This window comes from Myotis brandtii, unplaced genomic scaffold (assembly GCF_000412655.1).
Source record: "Myotis brandtii unplaced genomic scaffold, ASM41265v1 scaffold4, whole genome shotgun sequence".
Lineage (NCBI taxonomy): Eukaryota > Metazoa > Chordata > Mammalia > Chiroptera > Vespertilionidae > Myotis > Myotis brandtii.
In genome coordinates this window covers 3,097,213-3,111,722 of record NW_005365371.1, presented here as the reverse complement: position 1 = coordinate 3,111,722, position 14,510 = coordinate 3,097,213, and the positions used below count along the sequence as shown (strand labels likewise).

Below are 14,510 nucleotides of genomic sequence, written 5' to 3'. Positions count from 1 at the left end.
ATCTGGCGGCTTCTGAGGCTTGCGGGGCCGGCGTGCCTGCGGCCCGGGACCGGATCGGGTCCTGGGTGGCAGGCAAGCGGCTTCTGGCGTCGCCCACGGGGGCCTGGATGGCGGCTTGCACTGGCGGCTGGTGCTGTACCGCCCTGCCTGCAGTATGCAAATTAGCCACCATCTTCGTTGGCGGTTAATTTGCATACCTCGCTGATTAGCCAATGGGAGGCGTAGCAAAGGTACGGTCAATTACCAAATTTGGCTATTATTAGTTAGGATGCTATATGTGTTTTCCGATGGTCCCAATCCACAGCCTGAGAACCGCTGCAAGCAAAGTGAGCCTGGAACAAGTTACTGTTGCGGGTGGGGAATGGAGGGAAAGCAAAGGTGAGAGACATAAGTAAAATCAGTGTCAAGGAAAAATTAAAAGGAAGATATCGTGCAACTTCCAGGAAATCTCCAACAATGGAGCAAAGAAAAAAAAAAGACCTCTATTACTCTGTGAGCACTAAACCAAACTGGGTTGGGGTCTCAGACAATATGCTCATATGATTGCAAAGACAGACAGAAACTCCCAGGTTGGAGAGGGCTCCCCTGAGGGCTCCCAGATTGGAGAGGGTGCAGGTTGGGCTGAGGGACCCACCCCTGTGCACAAATGTTCGTGCACTGGGCCCCTAGTATACAAATAATATCGAAAAGCTTAAAATAAATAATAGCATTTACCCTGCCTCAACTATCCCCTTCCTCAATTTAAAGGGCCAGAAGTACCTACCTTCAATTCCTTTGACACTTTTTACTGGTATTTGTTGACATATTTCTAATTATGTGCTTTTACAGTTATTGCTGGATTTATCAACTTTGACACATGTTAGTTTTCTGTAATGGTAGATGATTTAATTTCCTTACATTATTACCATTATATCTTTACTTCCCTCTTCATATTTTCACAGTGTGACTTTTATCACAACTTTCGATTAAATTGTTATTCATTGTGTACATTATTATAATGATATAAATATTGTTCCCTTCCAATTAAAATAATGTACTCTGATTTCATTTTCTTCCTTGTATATCTTATTTTTAGTTTTTTTTCTAGAGTTAGTAATTTCTCTGTTTCTTTTCATTTGTTTGCTTATTTAGGTAACTATGGTTAATTCCTCCCTCTTTTTCCAGCATCCTTATTAGTCAAACCAATGAGATTACCTATCATTTTTTTATTCCCTGCATATCTCCCTATTGAGCCTTTATTCCTTCTCTTCCAATGTGGACTGGTTGTTCTGTTATTGCTGCCCAGCTTTCTTCGTTCTGTATTGAATACTCTTATTCCTGGATTCCATGTCTTTCTCTTTATTACTTTCTTTTTAAATTTCAGCTTTATTAAGGTATAATTGACAAATAATTCCTCTTTCTTACTTTACTCCCTCATTTTGCTGGAGGGCATCTTCTAGTAGTTTCTTGAGAATGCGTTATAGGAAACCTTTTTTTCTTTAATCCTCATTGAGGAATGAGACTATTTTTTTCCATTGATTTTTAGAGAAAGTGCAAGGGAGGGAGGAGGGACAGAGAAAGAGAGAGAAAGAGAAACATCAGTGTGAGAGAGATACATTGATTGGTTGCCTTCCACGTGCCGAGGGATTGAACCTGCAATTAGGTGCACAGGCCAACACTCTAACCATTGAGCAGTGCTGGCCAGGGCAGGAAAACATTTTTTAAATATATTTCTTATTTATTTTATTTTTATATTTATTTATTTTAGGAAAACATTTTTTGATACTTCACTTGGAAAGATACATCTTTATTCTGTACTTACCCTTCATTAATAATTTGGTTATAGATTCTAGATTGAAAATTATTTCTTCTCAGGATTTTCAGGTCTTTTTCACTTTTAGCTTTCAGTGTTAAAAATTAATGGTTGAAAATTTGATGCTATTCCTAATTCCAGTCCATTATTTGTGACACATTGTTTTTCTCTCGTTAAGATTTTAAGATCTTCCCTTTTTTCATATGCTCTGAAAGTTATGATGATGTGCCATAGTATGAGTTTTTTTACTTGGTGGGTCTCTTTCCAAACCAGAGATTCACATCTTTAGTTCTGGAAAATTGTTTTACACCTTTTTTTAAATACTTTTTTAAATACTTTTTTTAAATTATCATATAGTAAAATTGACTTCTTAGGGGGGTATTGTACAGTTCCATGAATTTTCACTTATTTTTTATGCAACCACCACCACAGTCAAGATACCTAAATATCCCATCACTTCAAAAAAAAGCTCCTTTTTTTAATTACACTCACCCCTCACCTCTTATTTTGTTCTCCATAGTTTGTCTTTTCTAAAATGTTAGATAAATGGGATCATATATGCATTTTCATGTTGATTTCTTTCACCCAATTTGAAACCTTCCCATGTTTGTTTTTTCACTTTTCAGAAAATTTCCTTTCTCCTATATACCTTAATTGAACAGTAATATCTTTTAGATGGTCATACAGTCACAAAAAGCTTCCTAGTTTTAAGGAAGTTAATAAAATATCTTGAAGGGTTTTTACCAGGAGTGAAAAGTGAGATACCTTGCAGCTCCTGGTAGTCAGGTCACAGGTTTTTTTTTTAATGGATCTTGGTTCTGTTCCTACAGTATGGAAACCTATGCATCTCTAACTTGTTCTTTATACAGGCTATCATCTGATCCCTTTGTTATCCCCATCTTTCTCTGGTATCAGGCCTTCAACTTTCTGTAGTTCTGTGAGGAGTCAAACAGCTTGCTTTCATTAGTATTCCTGTCTGTAGCATCTAGATTTCATTTTATACCACTTTGCTATATCACTTAATCACTAAGAAAGAATGGAAGTAAATACTTATATTAAATCCACTATATTTCACTAGAAGCTCCTGTCAAAGTTGTCTTGTTTTGAAATATCATTAATTGTTCGTTTCCATTTTATCTCTTTGCAGAGCTGGCAGAGTTGCCTTTGATACGGTTAGACTTCTCCTGTAATAAAATTACAACAATCCCTGTTTGTTATCGGAACCTCAAACACCTACAGATGATTGCCCTAGATAACAATCCATTACAGTCTCCTCCTGCACAGGTAAATCATCGTTTATTTGAAGGATGTTATGAACTTTTTCGGCAAAGAATGAAACATTATGCGTTTGTCTTTCTGTTGGAAATTAAGTTCTTTTAAAATGCATACACTTATGTATTCGTTAGAAACCTTGACTAAATAGTGTGGAAGATAGATACAGTGTCCAGAAGTGTTTTTTCCTTTCATTAAATTGACTTTTTAAAAAACTTGCGGGATTCTTCTGTAAAGTTTTTTCTAATGAAATTTGAGTTAATTTTTTTCTGGTAAAATTTGAATCTAGAGACAAATAAAAATACTTAGCTTTCAGAACTAATGACTATCAGCGCATCTCTTCTTACCAGTGTTTTTGTACCTTCCTGTTTTCTAAAATCTTAAGTTCCTTTATTTATTTAGTTTGGTCATTTGCTTAGCAGTGACTGAAATGAAATTATTTTAAGTAAAGTAATTATGGGTAGTGTTACATATATATTCTAAACATTGTAAAATCTAAAAAATATTTACCAACCTGTAGCTTTTTTACTCTGCAATCAACTGATGGTACAAGCCTCTGTATAGCAACTATAAAACTTCCCTATGAGTAAACATCATAACTATAGAAGGGTCTCATAATACTAAAGAATTTGTGTTTTGACTTCTGGGACAGAAGCCAACAGGTAGCAACAGATATATATATAGCTTTAATATTTAAACATTTCCTGCTTTTCTTTCTGACAGAATGTACAATGGAGAACATAATAGTACATGATTGTTGGATTCCTAAAAGCAAAAGTTGCTAATATAATTCATGTGGGAGCAATGCTTTAAATTCCTGACTATGCCTAACTAATAATAAATTTACTTGATATTCTGTTTGTAATCATAAATTATTTTATATGTTACTGATACTTATTAGTATCTAGAAAATAGAGCCTATATTTATATCATTTAAATACCTAAAATAACAAATAATATAATTTGCTAAAATGAGTGTTAGATTTTTAGTATTTGTACTTAATAGAAATGCCTTCTGTTTCCAATATACATTAAGTAAAAAGCTGATTGTGATTAAAAAAGGGACACATTTCAGATGAGTAACAATTTGATTGCATGTATGTGTTACTTTATTTAGATATGCATAAAAGGCAAAATTCACATATTTAAGTACCTGAACATACAAGCTTGTAAGATTGCTCCAGATCTGCCAGATTATGATAGGAGACCCTTGGGTTTTGGCTCCTGGTAAAGGAACCTCCATACTGTTTTCCATAGTGGTTGCACTAATTCACAACCCTACCAACAGTGTATGAGGAGTTCCTGTCCTCCACATCCTCACCAGTGCTTGTTATTTTTTTTTTTTTTTTTTTTTTTTTAATTGTCATATTCTGTCTCACAAGAAATAAAATATACTAGACCCTTAAATCTGCCTGAATGTTTGACTATAAGGAAATGACCTATTTTGACACTATTTTTCTCAGAATACTTATATTAAGTAAAATGTTGATTAGTTAGATAATGGCAAAGCGTAACTCTAATCAGGGTTTCTCAACCTCAACACTTTTTGTTATTTTGGACCAGTTAATTCTTTGTTGTGAGGAGCTGTCCTATACATTGGAAGATATTTAGCAGCATCCCTGGCTTCTATTGTACTCTCCCAGTATGACAAACAAACAATGTCTCCAGACATTGCCAAATATCCCCTCAGAGGGATGGGGTCGGTGGGGGGGGTGGGGCGGTTCGCAATTGAAAACCACTGGTCCAAGTGATTTGAATATTAACCTAGCTCTTCTCTTAACTAGCTCTGTGATTTAGGCAAATCTCTCAAACTTTTTGTGCTTCATTTTTCCTATAGGGAGTGAAGAGATTGGAATTGATGTCACTTTGGGATCTAAAAAATCAATTAAAGAAAAGATGTACAAAAAATAAAAGTAGCTTTTATTTTATATATACCAATTGATTTTTCTCCCCTGGAGTTAGTAATTCTTGCTAAGTTAAAGTTTTCCCCCCTGTGAAATAACAGAATAGGAACATTAAGCTGCTACTCTACCTTTGAGATTTGAGTGTAAGACAATTAATAGTGCGTCCTGGTAGCTACATGTGTGGGTAGCCTAAAGACACTAAGGAGGGAGTATCGTCACCTATATGGATAATGAGCTTTAGCCAGGGGCTGCAGTGCTAATTGTAGACCCTGTGATTCTGTCCTTTGTCTTAGCCCAATTTTTTTTACTATAGCAATCATCATCAGATTACTTTAAAACATACATAGAAAACAACAACAAACTAACAAGAGACTTGTGTGTTTCTAAGAGATAAAAGAAAGCTTGGATCAGTGGAGAAACCTTTTCTAAATGCAAAGTCTAAATAGCATAAATATGTCATGTCTCTCCAAAGGAGTTATGATACTTCATTTGTAATACTTTCACAATGTGCTAGAAATTTTAAAATATACATATATGTATATTGGGGCCCGGTGCACGAAATTTGTGCACCGGTGGGGTCTCTAGGCCTGGCTGGCAATTAGGGCTGATCAGGGCCGGGCTGATCGGGGCCTGCCGGCCACGGGGAGGGACAGGGTGTGGAAGGTTGGCCACCAGCCCAAGAAAGGAGCCGGCCCTTGGCCCCCGTGGGAAAGGGGCTGCATCCACCGCCACCCACCCCCGGTTCCCCATCCCAGTCCAGGGCCCGGAGAGGAGGCTATGGTCGCCAGACCAGGCGCTGACGCCAGAACCCCGCTACCACGGGTTCCCCACCTCCCCACCTCCTCCTTCCCTCGACGCCGCGCCGCCACCATGGGGGAGAGACAAGACATGGGAGGTTGGCTGCCGGCCCCCCTGGGAAAGGGGCCGTGACCACCACCACCCACTCCCAGTTCCCTGTCCAGCCCGGGGGCCTGGCCCTGATCGGGTGATCAGGGCCTGCTGGCTCAGGGGAGGAACCACGGGAGGTTGGCCACCCGGGTGGGAAGGACCGCAGGAGGTTGGCTGACCAGGGGAAGTTGGCTGTGGGAGTGCACTGACCACTAGGGGGCAGCTCCTGCGTTGAGCGTCTGCCCCCTGGTGGTCAGTGTGCATCATAGCTACCAGTCGTTCCTGTCGTTCTGGTTGTTCCGCCGCTTAGGCTTTTGTATATATAGATAGATAATTTATATATTTACATATACATAAAATATTTCCTTGAACTCCTCATGCACCAGTGAATGAGATATTATACCTTCATATCTTTCTCACTGGGGTACAGATTAGTGAAATTGCATTGTAATTTATTCAAAATGCCGTCATAGAGTCAGAATGTTTTGGTTCTAGCTGTGAATCCCCGTACTATTGGGCAGTTCACTTAACCCCTTTGAACCCCCGTTTCTTTGATATGATCTTTACCCTCTTTAGACTCGAACAGTAGTTCTGAGGATCAAATGACCTGTGTGTGAAAGTGTTATACTGACCATTAAGCCTTATACAAATATTAGGCATTGTAGTTACTAGCTATCTACTGTGATCTAGAAAGAGTTCAGTTCTAAAAGAATCCTGTCTTGCTAAAGAGAATTGTTATTAATCCTGTAGTTCTTCAGGTATTTGATACAAATTAGATGCTGTGATACTATTAGTCCTTAGATGCAACTTTCTAACTACTTTTATGTAACATAAAAGCAACACACACTTTTCTTTAAATCATTTTATGAAGGTCACAGATGTTTCACTCATTTCCAGAGGGAAATGCTTCCAACTCCTTCAGCAATTGGCACTATTGTGATAACGCTTTCATTTATACAGTGGCACACATACTTTTCAGTGGTGACCTAAAGTGACCTATGCTTTTTTGCTGAGGTGATTTTAAGCTGATATGTTTCTTTATGATGATGGCAGTGAAACAAACCTAAAGAAAGATTAAGCTGCTGGTAAGAAAAGTCCTGCATCTATAACCCCAGCAGTGGAATTCTTTACAAGTCTGAGCTTGTGAAAGCAATGACCATCATATTTGTATTCTTAGCACTTAGAACATTGCCTAGCATTCATTAAATATGTGATGAACTAAACTCAGATGAAGCAGATTTAGTGACTTGTTATATCAGGAAATGTTCTTTCCTAAGGGTGCATTCTTCACAGATTGATAACTTTTATTGAATGCTTTGTGGCAACCAGGCTTTGTGTAAGGCTCTAACTTATATTGTCTTAGTCTTTATAGCAGCTCTCTGAGGTAGATGTTGTTGTTAACCTTTTTTTGTTTGAAACTTATGAGAAAACAGAAGTTGAGAAAAGTTAAAGTCATACAGCTGGTAAATTATGGTGCCAAGCTGTTGGGCCAGATCTGTTAAACTATGTTTGAAACTCTTCACTGCATTATACTGATTTCATAGTTCATCTTCCTGCTACAGAGGTCACTTATGCGTTTGAATCTAGGTAGTTTATTAGGGAGACTGGACTTTCTGACAGGGCATAGCTGAAGCCTGGCAGAACTCTGTCTGGCCCACTGAAGGCCAAAATTAAGTATAGGATAACTATCTGTCCTGCTTTGTGTGTGACTAAGTGGATTTCTGGGATATAAAACTTTTAGGACTAAAACCAGGAAAATACTGACCAAACCTGGAAAATTGATAAACTGGTATGTCTCCCTTTAATTTTATCAGTTTAATCTCTGAGCCAGAGCGAACATGTATAGAAACTAGGGGTAACTGAATAAAACAATAAACTAACTTAATGCAAATATTAATTTTCTTTACTTTTTGGTTTTTTAATATTTTTGTATTGATTTCAGAGAGGAAGAGAGAGGGAGAAAGAGCTAGAAACATCAATGATGAGAATGAATCACTGATCATCTGCCTCCTGCACGCCCTCCACTGGGGATGGAGCCTGTGACCCAGGCATGTGCCCTGACCGGGAATCGAACCGTGATCTCCTGGTCCATGGGTGGATATTCAACCATGAGCCACACCAGCTGGGCTCCTTTTTGTTTTTTTAATCATCACCAGAGGATATGGTTATTAATTTGAGAGAGAGAGAGAGAAAGAGAGAGAGAGGGAAACATCGATGTGAGAGAGAAACATAGATCAGTTGCCTCCCTTACATACCTTGACCGGGTACTGAACCTGCAACCTTTTGGTGTATGGGATGAGCCACCTGGCCAGGACTCTCTTAATTTTATATTGACCACTGAAAAATATCACAGTAAAATTAGGCTAATTTTGATTGGCCACTTGATTGAAAATACATTACAGTATATAAAAGGTATCCTGTAGAGCTCTGAATATCATTAGTTGAAAAACTTGCATAATATTAAAAAGTATTTTTCAGTAAATCTTCAAATATACATATTTCTTTTGGCAGCTGCAGAAAAGAATATTTTAAATATTATGTTGGTTTTTACAACATAATATTTAATTATGTTGTAATTTTTAAATATCCATTTTAAATGTGTAGTTCAGTGAGTTTTCGTAAATGGATACAATCATGATATATCACTAGAGGCCTGGTGCACAAATTTGTGCACAGGTAGGGGCTGGCCAGGGGGAGGACCGTGGGCCGTTGGCTGGCCAGTCCTGCCCGCTGGTCAAACTCCCAGTTGAACTCCTGGTCCAATTCCTGGTCAAGGGAACAATTTGCATATTACCCTTTTATTATATAGGATTAGAAATCTTTTAAAATTAGGCACCTTGGCTTGACTTTGCTGTGATAAAACACACATAGCACCTGTTTTTAAGATCTGGACTCTAAAACAAGCATAAGAAAAAAGGGGGAAAAGCACAAGAACAGATGTGTCATGTAGATGATATACATAACACATTCTACTTAAATAGTTGGGATATATAGATGAAGGACAAATGATGTTCATTGTATTATCCTCCCAACTCAGATAGGTATGAGTTTTTTCAAAATAAAAATTTAGGAGAAATTAACTGCTTTTCTTGTAGAAAAGTAATTTTAGAATTATACTGAAAGAATTTTTGACTAAAGGAGCTTTGTGGAAGAAGGTAGGAAAATGAGGAAGGTACCTATATTTTTTGGATCTTTATTTTATTTTTTAAATATATTTTATTGATTTTTTACAGAGAGGAAGGGAGAGGGATAGAGAGTCAGAAACATCGATGAGCCCTAACTGGTTTGGCTCAATGGATGGAGCGTCGGCCTGGGGACTCAAGGGTCCCAGGTTCGATTCTGGTCAAGGGCATGTACCTTGGTTGCAGGCACATACCCAATAGGGAGTGTGCAGGAGGCAGCTGATCGATGTTTCTAACTCTCTATCCCTCTCCCTTCCTCTCTGTAAGAAATCAATTAAAAATATATATATTAAGAAGGAAAAAAAAGAAACATCGATGAGAGAGAAACATTGATTAGCTGCCTCCTGCACATCTCCTACTGGGGATGTGCCCGCAACCAAGGTACATGCCCCTGACAGGAATTGAACCTGGGACCCTTCAGCCCGAAGGCTGACGCTCTATCCACTGAGCCAAACGGGTCAGGGCTATTTTTTGGATCTTTAGAATCAGTATATTTAGTACATTGGACAGATAGGACTATATGTTACCACATGCCCTATCTTATAAATATCTTATAAAGTAAGATCTTTATCAATAAAATAATTGACAAGTTATAAAAACTTTTACGTTCACTAATGGCCGATGGCAACTAGGGGCTTTGCTGCTTTTGTTTTTACTTGACAGAAGGATTTCATTTTACTATATGAAGGTAATATGATTAAATTTGGTAACTTTATTTTACAAATATTAAGTGACTTCTTTGAGCTGATAGTTGGTAAGTAGTAAACTTGGTACCTTATCTGTGAAATCAAAGTTCATTGCTCTTTCCCTGCACCTGGAATTCTAATTTGTTGTGACAACATGATATAACTTTTTAAAAGTTACATGCATGAACAATGTAAGAGTACATGGAATAGAAAATTCAATACCAGAACACAATTTTAAATTTGTACCATTGAAAGTTATTTTACAACCTAGTTAGAGTTATTAAATAAAATTCTAATAGACGATTAAAAAGTAGACTATTGCGCCTGGTTTGTGTGGCTCAGTAGCTGAGCATCGACCTATGAACCAGGAGGTCACAGTTTGATTCCCGGTTGGGGCACATGCCCGGGTTGTGGGCTCGATCCCATTGTGGAGTGTGCAGGAGGCAGCTGATCAGTGATTCTGTCTTATCATTGATGTTTCTATCTCTCTCTCTCTCCCTCTCCCTTCCTCTGTGAAATCAATAAAAAAATATATATTTTTAAATAGACTCTTATGTTTTAGGTTTTAATTCAGCTAACTTTTAAAAGTATGTTTAAAAACAAGTATAAACTAAACTTATAAGACCTTTAGAAGAAAATAGAGGATATCTTTGTGACTTGGAACAGGCAATGATTTCTGAGGACACAGAAAGCAATAACCATAAATAAATGAAATTAGAAGCATTTATTGTGAAGAGAAAATATTAAGAAAATTAACAGGTAACCCTAGCTGGTTTGGCTCAGTGGATAGAGCATCAACCTGTAGACTTAAAGGTCCCAGGTTTGATTCCAGTCAAGGGCACATGCCTGGTTGCTGGCTTGAGCCCCAGTAGGGGGCGTGCAGGAGGCAAGCCAATCAATGATTCTTATCATTGATGTTTCTATCTCTCCTCTCCCTTCCTCTCTGAAATCAATAAATATATATATTAAAAAATCAATGAGTGCATTGGAACAATAAATTGATGTCTCTTTCTCCCTCTGTCTCTCTAAATACAATAAATAAAAAATGTAAAAAGAAAATTAACAGTTAAAGCACAGATTGGGAGACAATATCTGCAAAATATAGATATGACAAGGACTTGTATCCAGTCTATCTAAAGAATGCCTGCAACTTAATGTTAAAAAGACAAACAACCCAATTAAATAATGGACAGAAGACTTGAATAGACACTTCACTAAGAAAGATATATAAATGACCAATAAGCACACACAAAAAATATTCAACATCATTAATCATCATAGAAATGCAAATTAAGTCACAATGATATTCCACTGCCCACCCACTAGAATGTCTCAAATTGAGACTGACAACGTAAAATGTTAGTGCACATGTGGAGCAACCAATGCTGGTTTGGCAGATTTTTAAAAGCAGCTCTACTGAGATACAATTTTTAAATATCCATTTTAAATGTGTAGTTCAGTGAGTTTTAGTAAATGGATACAATCATGAAACTACCAACACAATCAAGAAATATAATATCTCCATCACTGTCATGCCCATTCATATAGTCAGTCCTTGTCCCCTACTCTCAGCCCCAGGCAACCAATAAAATTTCTGTCAGTATAGTTTGGCCTTTTCTAGAATTTCATATAAATGAACTAAAAACATTATGTAACATTTTATGTCTGGCTTCTTTTTCTTAGCAAAATATTTTTAAGATCATTGATAATAGTTTTACAACTAGAGAATTAAAGAAGAAAGCACAGTGAGACTGGTAGGAAGGGCAGAGGCACAGAATGGGCCAGTCTAACATCCACATGTGGTGTTTCTTTAATCAGAAGAGATATCTAGCCTGCGGAGGTCTACGTGATGAGCAAGGGGTCCCAGCTCCAAACCAGATCACTCAGCCCAGGGTTCCAGTGCTGGGAAGAGAAGCCCCCATAACTTTGGGCTATAAAAATCAGCAGGGATGGTGGCTGAGTGACACGGAGGCTGCTGGAGTCCCAGGCAATTCCTCTTAAAGAGCTGGTGCACAGACTTACTCAGACTCATTCTCTCTGAGCTCTAGTGGTGGGGCAGCGGCTTAGGGGGATCCAGGGACATATGGGGAGGAACTGGATTGTATGGCATTGGGGCAAGAACTCAGGGGTGGCTTTCTCCCAGACAGGTGCTTGCAGGGGTCATTGTTCCTATACTGAGACTTCTCCCATAACAGAGCTGATTGGCAGGGGCTATATCTGAATTTCCATCAACCTGGCCCACACTGTTTGCCCCACCCTGGTGATTCCCTGAGACCCCATCTCACCCAATTTGCAGCCCCAACCAAGCTGTTTGCAGTAACTTTTCTATTTGAATGGCCTATTCTGGCTCAGACTTCAGACCATACTAAAATCGGTCAAACAAGGAGCTACTTGTGTCAGCATGCCCCATGCCTCTCTGTAAGAGGGCCCAGGCCTGGCACTAGCAGCAGCTTGTCTTGCTTCACAGCTGGGCTTCACCTGGGCACTTTCAAGCCCAACACAAGTAGCAGCCATCTGCAGATAGCTCTGTAGCTCCTGCCAGGTGGCCCCAGGCAGGACACAGGCAGTGGCTGACTTTGCACCTCCCAGGAGGCCGCAGAACCAGTACACCCTGTAGATAGCTTCAGACTGTGCCAGATTACAACTCTACACATCCACGAGCAACACACTCAATTGGCAGACTCAGTGAGCACCCACCGAAGCAAGTCCTGGTCCATAGGGGTGTCTCTTGCACAGCAGCTCTTTGCAGCTAGTCCTTACAGCCTATTGGTGTGGGGGTTAATTCCTCTGAGCGATGCCAACAGCAATCAAGGCTCAACTACAATAGGACAGTGCACACAGCCCACATACAGGCACACCCAGAGTACCCAACTCAGGTACCTGGGGAAGCTGAGCCCCTGGGCCCTACAAAACATCTACTATACAAGACCACTCTACCAATTCCAGGAGACGTAGCAGCTCTACCTAAAACATAGAAACAAACACGGGGAAGCAGCCAAAATGTGGAGACAAACATGCTACAAATGAAAGAACAGGAGAAATTGCCAGAAAAAGAACTAAATGAAATGGAAACAAGCAAATTACTAGATACAGAGTTCAAAACAATGGTTATAAGGATGCCTAAGGATCTTAATGAGAGCTTCAAGGGATTTAGTGAGACTTTTCTTAGTGAGAACATCAAAGACATGGAAAAGGACCAGTCAGAAATTAAGCGTTCACTAACTGAAATAAACGGAATCAACAGTAGAGTACAGGATGCCAAGAATCCAGTCAGTGATTTAGAATATGAGGGAGCAAAAAGCACCCAATCAGAAGAGCAAAAAGAAAAAAGAATCTTAAAAATATGAAGATAGTTAAGGAGCCCCTGGGACAACCTCAAGCATACCAACAGTCACATCATAGGGGTGGCAGAAGGAGTAGAGAGAGCAAGAAACCATAGGCAGCAAAATCTCAGACATCTCTCATAGCAAAATGTTTACAGATACATCTAGGGCAACAAAAGAGAAACAAATGGGACTACATCAAAATAACAAGTTTCTGTACAGCAAAAGAAACCAACAAAATGAAAAGAACCCACTGCATGGGAGAACGTATTTGCCAGTGATATATCCAATACGGGATTAATTTCCAAAATATATAAGGAACTCATACAACTTAACAAAAGGAAGACAAACAATCCAATTAAAAAATGGGCAAAGGACCTAAGCAGACACTTCTCCAAAGTAGACATACAGAAAGAAGGCCAAGCAACATAGGAAAAAATTCTCAAAGTCACTAATCATTGGAGAGAGGCAAATTAAAATGACAATGAAGTATCACCTCACATTGTCAGAATGGCTATCATCAACAAATGACAAATGTTGGCAAGGATGTGGAGAAAAGGGTACCCTAGTACACTGCTGGTGGGAATGAACACTGGTGCAGCCACTGTGGAAAACAGTATGGAGTTTCCTCAAAAAATTAAAAATGGAACTACCATTTGACCAAGTGATCCCACTTCTAGGAATACCAGTATATCCTAAGAAACATGAAACACCAGTCAGAAAGAATATATGCACCCCTATGTTCATAGCAGCACAGTTTATAATAACTAAGATCTGGAAACTGTCCAAATGCCCATCAGCAGATGAGTGGATAAAAAAAGCTGTGGTACATTTACACAATGTAATACTACATGGTGGTAAAAAAAAAAAAAGGAAATCTTATTTGCAACAGCATGGATGGACCTGGAGAGTATTATGCCTAGTGAAATAAGCCAGTCAGAGAAAGGTAAGTATCACATGATCTCACTCATGTGGAATCTAATAAACAAAATAAACTGAGGAGCAAAGTAGATCCAGAGACATAGAAGCATGGAACAGACTGACAAATTTCAGAGGGGAGATGGGTAAAGAGGGGTGAGGATTGGAGAGAGAGATTAACTGGGAAACTTACTGGTATATGCATATGTGCATAGCCCATGGACACAGCCAATAGTGTGGTGAAAGCCTGGGAGGGGAGGATATGGGGAGGAGGGAGTCAATGGGACAAAAAAACCACAAAGGGGACATTTGTAATATTTTCAACAGTAAAACTAAAAATTAAAAAAGTACACATTTCCTATTCAAAAAAGTAAAAGAAGAGCTTCACAGACAAGAACAAGCTAAAGGAGTTCATCAAGACCAAACCAGCGATGGCGGCATAGGTAAACACCCGAGTTTGCTGCCTCGAACAACTACTTCAAAAATACAACTAAAAGACGGAACGGACATCATCCAGAACCACAGGAAGGCTGGCTGAGTGGAAA

General features: G+C 38.9%; 1 protein-coding gene across 11 annotated transcripts in view; it reads left to right on the top strand.

Annotated features, from left to right (window-relative positions):
- LRCH3 (leucine-rich repeats and calponin homology (CH) domain containing 3) overlaps positions 1 to 14,510 on the top strand; it is a 109,350-nt gene that overhangs the window by 45,388 nt on the left and 49,452 nt on the right. For all 11 annotated transcript variants that reach the window (XM_014545275.1, XM_014545280.1, XM_005873142.2 and 8 more), the window contains exons 5-6: positions 2,940 to 3,076; positions 4,182 to 4,291. In XM_014545275.1, the coding sequence (XP_014400761.1) occupies positions 2,940 to 3,076; positions 4,182 to 4,291 (247 nt within the window). The remainder of the gene's footprint in view (positions 1 to 2,939; positions 3,077 to 4,181; positions 4,292 to 14,510) is intronic.